At 46.4% G+C, this 8,686-nt stretch overlaps 1 protein-coding gene across 1 annotated transcript; it reads right to left on the bottom strand.

The window, feature by feature from the left end:
- Positions 1-457: 457 nt before the first annotated feature.
- On the bottom strand, positions 458-6,635 carry LOC118238570 (SH3 domain-containing protein C23A1.17-like). The gene is made up of 2 exons (XM_035442445.1): positions 6,497-6,635; positions 458-6,008 (listed from the first exon to the last, which is right to left on the bottom strand). The coding sequence occupies exon 2, from the start codon at positions 5,645-5,647 to the stop codon at positions 4,127-4,129; it is 1,521 nt and encodes a 506-aa protein (XP_035298336.1). The 5' UTR covers positions 5,648-6,008; positions 6,497-6,635; the 3' UTR covers positions 458-4,126.
- Positions 6,636-8,686: the final 2,051 nt, after the last annotated feature.

The raw sequence follows: 8,686 nt of genomic DNA, 5'->3' as shown, positions 1-8,686 counted from the left end.
GGAGGCAGAGGCAGGTGGATCTCTGAGTTTGAGACCAGCCTGGTCTATAAGAGCTAGTTTCAGGACAGCCTTCAAAGCTACACAGGAAAGCCCCGTTTCAAAAAAACACACAAAAAACACCCAAAAAACAACAACACCAAAAAATGTTTTATGGGTAGTGACGGCACACGCCTTTAATCCCAGAAATTACGAGGCAGAGGCCAGCCTGGTCTACAGAGCTAGTTCTAAGACAGCCAATTAAGTAGAGTAGCCCCTTAATTTTGGTTTTTCTTCTGTCCCATATCATGTGTCTCTTATGACATGAGACAGAGATTTTTGATTTTCCTTTAACAGGAGATAGCTCAGGAGAGATTAGAATAGGCAAGACAGTAGTTGGTGAGTCTTTACAACATGGGTGTGCTGGAAGAACTTGGGGTACTGGAAGGTCTTTACCGGGGCCTATAGGTTTAGGTTCTTCTTGTCTTACCACATATCACAGAATGGTAAGTGAGCAAAGCAGGATCCAGTCCAATTGAATATAGCATAATTCCCCAGGTTCTTCCTTCATTCCAATGAGAATTTTCAGAATCATAAATGTTCCAGACAGCCGGGCATTGGTGGCACACAACTTTAATCCTAGCACTTGGGAGGCAGAGGCAGGTGGATCTCTGTGAGTTCGAAGCCAGCCTGGTCTACAGAGCAAGTGCCAGGATAGGCTCCAAAGCTACACAGAGAAAACCTGTCTTGAAAAACAAAAATCCAGAGAGTTGGTTTTAGAGGGGTTGGAAATTACGGTAAGGGGACTGGGCTTTCCCTCAACTCTGGGGTCTGACAATGTCCTGGCCTTCATGGCCAAACTGTCTCAAACAACTTCAGAAGCCCTCAATATAAATTGGAAACTATATTGCATGTATTATCTTCATGTCAATGTTCAGGAAAGATAGAAACAATGAATAGAACCTTAAAATAAATTCTCATTAGATATATTCTTGAGACTGGTGGTAACCAGGTTGACTCTTGTCTTTTGCCCTGCTAAGGGCATGTTGCACCCCCATTGGGAAAAATTTATTTCATATGAAATAATTTATGGATGGTCACCCCCCATGGTCACCAGAGTACATAAAGAGCTATTAACAGATTACCTAATCTCTGAATCCCTGAAGAGATTACAATTAACTCTGGGTAACAGCTTTCCTCAAATCCAGGCTACACAACAGATCAGGCACTGCCTGCCTGACTACCTGTTCCAACCTGGTGACACTGTTCTAGACCACCATTTCAAAAATGACTACATGGAACCAAGATATATCATGATTGTCTGGGTGCCCACTGCATCCAGGTTGACCAGGTTGGTAACATTCATATCTCAAGAAAGCACTGGTGGATCCTATGGGAGAAGGGGAGGGCTGTCAAAAATGGAAAGTGACTGAATGGGATCCCCTCAAAGTTAAGATCTCTCAGGTTTACTGCTTTGTTACTGACTTTACTTATACTCCTTTCCTTAGACTGTGGAAGCCATAAAGTTAGTCTTGATCTGTTTGGTTAAGTCCTTACCCTTGAGCTTCCACTCTAATAACCCACATAGACCAGCCACTTGCAAAAGGGTGCTTAGATTCACCAATGCAGGTTAGGTGTTGGCCACCATTATAACTTCAAATCAGCCCAATCTGAAAGCTGATTACTGCAAACTCTGTCCCTTCCAACTTGGAATGGGGTATGGTCATTTACAATTGGGAAACAAACAAACAAAAAAAACAACTTGTAAGGCATCCTGATTTATGCCTGTCCAGCCCAGGGAAGCAAATTTGTGCCTCTCGGGCTACAAAACTATCACCACCATCAACACCTCCCCTCACCCCCCCCATCACACACACCCTCCCCCTCTGCAAGGAAGATCTTTTGGGACAACATATACATTTTTGTATTCTCCTGAGTGCAGGTCAAGTAGTGATTTGACATGCTTTGAAGTATCTCCCAATGTCTGGGTAACCAAACATGGGGAGAGATAAGTACTGAAATTTTCTTAGGTAATAAGTACATTGCTTTGAGGATGGCAATTAACCAGTTCCTTAATAGACTGGGTATAATTCAGTCTCCTTTGGAGAGTTCATAGGGGTGTCTTCATTAAAGCAGAGTGGGGGCTCAGGAATGGCCAACAGCTCCAAGATGGTTTGGAGGCAAGAGTCCACAAGAGCTGCATCCCTGGCTGTCTGAACTACATAATTATTCCCCTTGGTTTGGGGTCTACTGTCCTTTTCATGTTCCCACCAGAGAACTATGGCCACAAGACTTCCAACAATTAGATGGTCCCCTTTTCATAATGTTTTTCCTTCTGAGGTTAATAGTTCTCTTTGTATATTTGTCTGTGATCATAAGCAGTGGTGAAGGTGTATTGGTTGTCTGTGTAAATGTTCCATTTTGCTTCCCTTGGCCCATTTCAACACTTGAATTAAGGTTATTATTTCTTTCTTTGGGCCAATGTGCCACTTGTGACCAAGTGACTTCTTTCTGGCCCATAACTACTGCTGCCCCAGTGTACCTAATTTCTTCACAGACAAAATTATTGCCATTGGTGTAAAGGTTAGCATCCTTGACTAACATCCATGACGGCCGTCAGTCAGCTACCCTGAATGACATCCAGAATCTCCAGGCAGTCATATATGGTGTCCTGAGGGTCACTGTCCAGTAATAGGGTATCAGGTTGATAGCTATAGATTTGTCAAAAGCCAATCTATCCTTATCTAGGAGAAGGGACTCATATTGGGTTAGACGAGCATTAGACATCTAGCAACTAGTGGCATCTCTTAATAGAGTCTGTCAATGCATGTGGGGTCATTATGGTCAACTTCTGTTCCAGGCTAAGTTTGATTCCTTTACAAGGATTATGGTAGCTGCTGTAGTTCATAGACCAGGGAGCCATCCTGAGGCCACAGGATCCAAAGAATCTTTTTGAAATGTAGGCAACTGGACTTTTACAGGGACCCAGGACTTGGGTTGGGATTCCTTTGGCAATGCCCTTTCTCTCATGGACATAGAGGTGGAAAGGCTTGGAGATGTCAGGGAGAGCTAAAGCAAGAGCCCGCACAAGAGACCCTTTCAAGTTTTTTTAAGACCTGCTAATTTTCCTCAGTGTACTTGAAAGGGTGTTAGCCCCTGCCATGGCTGAGACAGAGTCTGACAATTTCAGCAAACCTGGGTATCAAAAGGCAGTAATACCAAACTGTACCCAGGAACTCTCTAATGCTGTAATTTTAAAAAAGCAGCTTGAGAAAGATGACACGCAACCGAGTTCAAGTAGAACCCTAGTTGTTTGTTTGTTTGTTTTTTTAAGGGAAAAGGAATAGAGAAAAATGCATCCTTTAAATCCAGCACAGTATAAACCTTATGCTCAGGCAGCAGCATGCTGAGCTGAGTATAAGGGTCAGGAACAGTTTCCACCTGCTTATTCACTCTCCTTAAATCCTGTACTGGTTGGTAGTCTTGATCCTAGGTTTTTGTACTGGTAATAAGGGTGTGTTCCAGGATGACTGGCATGGAATGAGTATGCCTGCCTTGAAGAGGCAACTGAGATGGATCTTGAGTCCCTTTCTGGTCTCTATACTGTTGGGGTACTGTCTTACTCAGATGGGCATGGCCCCAGAAGTCAGCTGAACTATAACTGGCAACACATGCTTGTCCAGACCAGGACTGCCTTTGGCCCAGACAGTTGGAACATTCCTGATCAATTGCTCTTTTAATTTCCCCTCAGGAACCTGGGTAGGACCCTAAAGGAGGAAGTACTCCTTTAAGGGACAGGTGATGGTCAGGATGGTGGCTAGGCACCCTAGTTGTAGCTTAGTCATATCTCCTGAGCTTACTTAGGAGGTCTCTTCCCAGCAAAAAAGAATGGGAACATTCAGAGACAATGATGAAGGAAAGAATCACTGTCCCCTTTCCCAGATTAACAGTCCATTTTGTAGTATATTTTCTGACTTCACCTGTTGGCCCCTGCATTTCCATTGTTTGGTGAGAGGCCCCAGGGGTTTTGGTAATACCAAATGTGAAGCCCCCATGTTGACTAGGAAGTTTACAGGTTAGCACTAATTAAAAAGATTACCATAGACTCTTGGGGGCCTTACTTGAAAGAGCTATGGCTCCACAATTCTCCTCAAGCCAAACATGGCCTTGGCCAGGGAGGACCTACCCATTTCTGTTTGGGGCATTCATGCTTCCAGTGCCCCAACTTCTTGCAGTAAGCACATTGGTCTCTTCGAAGGGGTTTCCTGTTTTTGTTGTATGTTGTTTGGTCAAGATTGAAGGCACCAGATTCTTGGGCAGTGATCACAATCCGAGCCATTTTCTTCACCAGCAGCTCTTCTTCACTCTCTCTATTGTAAAACACTTCCTGGGCGATTGCCAATAATTCTGACCTACTCTTGTATATAAATCCATCTATTCTTTCGATTTTCCTACGTATGTCTGGGGCAGACTGAGTTACGAAGGTCAGGTTAATGAGGGGGAAGTTTGTCGAGACCTCTGGATCTATGTCTGTATATTCTCGGTATGCCTCCAGGAGGCGCTCGAGAAATGCTGTAGGTGATTCGTTTCGACTTTGTCTCGTATTGGACACCTTGGAATAGTTAGTGGGCTTCCGGGCTGCCCGTTTTAATCCCTCAATCAAAGCGTGGTGGTAATCACTGAGTGGCATCCTACTCTCTTCTGTCCTATATTTCCAGTCTAGTCTCTGCAGAGGCAAGTGATGTTCACCAGTCAGAGCATACATTCTAGGAAGCGTTTTAGCTGCCTCAGTCAGAATCCGTTCCCTCTCCTCCATTGTGAAGAGGACATGTAAGATAAGTTTACAATCATCCCAAGTAGGATGGTGGATGAGAAAGATATATTCAATTAGAGAGATTAGGGGCTTTGGGTTTGTGCTGAAAGGAGGGTGCTGCACCTTCCAGTTAAGAAGATCAGTGGTGGTTAAAGGCACATAGGTTATGCAGCTCGGGTTTGTCCTGAGAGGAGGGTTCTGGGTGTTCTCGTTATAAAGATCAGTGTAGGTGAAGGGCACACAGGCATCAGAGGGCTGGGGAAGAGGTTGGGGTTGAGGAGGAGCTAGAGTCGGGGGCTGGGGTTTAGGGGCAGGCTTTTTCAGGGGCTGGGGTTGAGGGGCAGGCTTTTTCAGGGTCTGGGGTTGAGGGGCAGGCGTTTTCAGGGCCTGGGGTTGAGGGGCAGGCTTTTTCAGGGGTTGGGGTTGAGGTGGGGGCTCTTTCAGGGGTTGGGGTTGTGGTGGGGCCTGAGTCAGGGGTTGGCGTTGAGGCACAGACTGAGGAAGTTGAGATAATGGGGAATGAAGATGACCATATATGACCATAAAAGTCTTCATCCATGGTGGTGGATTAGATGTTGCTTTTGCCCAAGGCACAATGTATGGAATTTGGTTCAGGTGACCAGGTAGGCTGTAGACAACATCTACTATGGCCCATGCCACCTTGGGATCGAAGGTGCCCTCAGAGGGCCATTCGACCCCAAATGTGGGCCATTCCTGTTCACAGAGGATCTGGAGACGTTTCTTGGTAATGGAGTAGCCAAAAGACTTAAATTTCCTAAATTTCCTGCGGTAAAGTAGGTGAAAATTTTTCAGTACACATTTTAAGGGAGTATCTGCTTTACTACTCTTATTACCCATTCTGTTGTCCAGTCACCCCAAGTCCAAACCACCGAAGACTCAGGACAAAGAGACAGAAAAGACAAAACAAAACAGGACACAGGGGGTCAAGAGCCAGGAGGGCAGTGTGACTTCTCCTTAGTGCCCCGCACAGGAGTTCATGTGTGTCCTAAGACCCCTCACTGTTCCCAAATGGGATCACAATAGAACCAGGATCAGATGTCATAGAAGGAAAACTATGAGTTACCGATAGAGGCCTCCTCAGACAGGTACTTACCGGTTTTCTTTTGATGCAGCCTTGGGCCAGCCAAACCGGAGCAAGCCCAAGGACCTCAAGGAATGTCTCACAGTGCACACGGGGTGGGAAGTGTTGGTCCAGTCCCTAAGGATCAAAGGGAAGGGTTCGGGTTCTGAATTTGGGAAGGGGATCTTATATCATTCAAGCTTCCAAATGATAATCCCACTGAATAAGGATGAAAACCTATGTGGCGTCTGTCTACCCCTAAGACAGGGTTCGAGAGAACAGCCCGGAGCACCTCTCTTACAGGACAAAACCACACAGAGATTTTGCAAGCAGGCGGGTTTAGAGAAAGAACAAGTTTGCCATGGAACAGTTCCTGGAACATCTGGTACAAAACATTTTGTTGTTGTGGGGCCGGGGGCAGCCGAATGCCCAGAACCGGAAAAGTAGTTTTGGCTAAGTTTCAAAATGACTGTTGCTCTTAAATGGCTTCCGGCGGCTTTCTCAACCCAAATCCCCGGACCCAGTGGACCCGCACTCCGCAGGGCGCTCCTCCCGCCGGGTGGCCGTCGGGTGACAAGTCCAGACTACGGCGACCACGTTCGGCCAGCTCACGACCCGGTACTCACCGTACGGCCCCAGGCGCAAGACGTCCATCACGATCGCGGTCGCCGCCGCCGCTGCCCGGGATCTCACTCGAGGCCGACCCGCTCCGGTCCCGATAACAAACTTTCTTCCTACTTCCAGGAGCCAATCAGAGGCTGCTGCTCTGTGACGGATGGGCCGACGAACCCGTAGTACAGCTGCGTGTGGAGAAAGGGGCGGTCTCCCGGGCACCGTTATCCAGAAAGGTGCTGGGGGGGGGGGGAGGTAAAATGGAAGCGAAAACCAGAATCCTTTTTTTTTTTTTTTTTTCCCCAAGACATGGTTTCTCTGTGTAGCCCTGGCTGTCCTGAAAACCACTCTGTACACCAGGCTGCTCTCGATCTCAGAGATTGTCCTGCCTCTGCTTCCCCGGTGCTGGGATTAAAGACCTGCACCAGCACTGCCCGGCTCACCAGATTCTTAAAGCGACAGGCCATTATCTTTCTGCCTTTCTGCCCTGGAGATCAGAATTGGATAAAGCAGCTCAATAAGTGCCTGGTGGTAGTGGTGGCAGCAGACGGGTCTTTGAGTTTGAGGCCAGCCCGGTCTATAGAGGGACTTCCGGGACTTCTAGAGCTACTCAGAGGAGAAACCCTGTCTGGAAAAACTAAAGGGAGATGGAGCAAAAGAGAAAAAGAGAAGGTTGGAGGGGGTAAGGGGAGAGACAGAGAGACAGAGAGACAGGGAGACAGGGAGACAGTGAGAGAGACAGGGAGACAGGGAGGGAGGGAGACAGGGAGGGAGACAGGGAGGGAGACAGGGAGGGAGACAGGGAGGGAGACAGGGAGGGAGACAGGGAGGGAGGGAGAGATAGACTGTTGGAAAATGATGACAACTAGATCTCTTCTTGTACAGAAAGCTGCTTAGCCTGGCAGGAAGAGAACTTTGCTACATAAACAGCGCAGAGCATGTATGGGGCTGGAGGCAGTCCAACATAGCTGCAGGTTTGATGATAACCGTGCTTCAACTCTAGATCTCTGTGGGACTGCAGGCAGGTTCATCTATTTTACATATCTGGTTCGTGCAGGCAGAAGGAATATCTCCAGGCCTTTCCTTAAATGCTCAATAGAGTGTCTCCATTTGGCCAAGATCTGGAGACATTTAAGACAGAAGGGCTCTGACATTTAAGAGGAGCCCCAGCCAGAGGTGATCAGTTCACCTAATGAGCTGTTAAGGAACTTTCCAAAGGGATAATAAGGTGACATCAAATCATAGTTTCATTAAATGAATGACAGTCTGCATTTATAGTTTTAGTGCCCTGCCAATTTCATGAAGCTACAGCACTTACGTAATTGTGGGTTGGCTGAGGTTTCCCCATGCAAAATTGATTCTTAGCAAGTTCATAACCATTGCTATGGTTTCTTAAAGGCTCTCTGTGAACTTATGCATGCCAGCCATCTAAAACCTGGCCTACGTTATCACTGTTCCCCTCTTCAACTCTGAGGCCTATATTGGGTAGTGGCTTACATGAATATCAAATATAGCCAATGAAAAGAGATCAGAACAAGAACATGTGTTGGATTGATAAGCTGAAAGGAAGGAAAAGAGAAGCCTGCTTTGCCATCTGCTTCAGTCCTTCATGGCCACTGGAGCATCCCACTGTCAGAGCCCCTATCTGCCAGCCCAGCCCAGCACAGGTGGAGATCTGAGGTGCAGGGCCCACCACAGTTACCTTGGAAACCTCAGCATTATACATAAGTTGACTTTATGGTTTTAAAGTACTACCAGCCAATCTTGTAACATTCAGAACTCTCTTATACTGAATATGACAGAAAGGGTGAAATTAGCTATGACACAACTAAGTAGACATAAGTTTCTGCAAGGGCATCTAGGAAATATGGACTATTATGTAAATATTTTCCCTCTTCAAGCCAAGTAAGGACTCTGTTAACATGGAAGAAAATGGTGAGCTTCAGGCTAAGGATAGACCTTGATTCAAAGGAGATGGGTGGAATTACAGGAGGTGGCCCTTTAAGGTTATTGTCTAGCTTCCAAAAGCATGCACACACATGCACTTCTGTATCAATGCACCCATTAGTGTCTGAGGATCCGCAATAACCCAAGCAGGCACCAGAGTACAAACAAAGCAAGTTGTGTATTGAATTGGGTAGCAGGAAAACAAAAACAAGAGAACTGACCATAGGGACAATAGCACAGACTCATAGCTTACTATA

The sequence above is a fragment of the Cricetulus griseus genome, chromosome 3 (genome assembly GCF_003668045.3).
Source record: "Cricetulus griseus strain 17A/GY chromosome 3, alternate assembly CriGri-PICRH-1.0, whole genome shotgun sequence".
In the NCBI taxonomy this organism is placed as follows: Eukaryota; Metazoa; Chordata; class Mammalia; order Rodentia; family Cricetidae; genus Cricetulus; species Cricetulus griseus.
The sequence above is the reverse complement of the archived record's forward strand: the minus strand, read 5'-3'. Positions and strand labels throughout refer to the sequence as shown.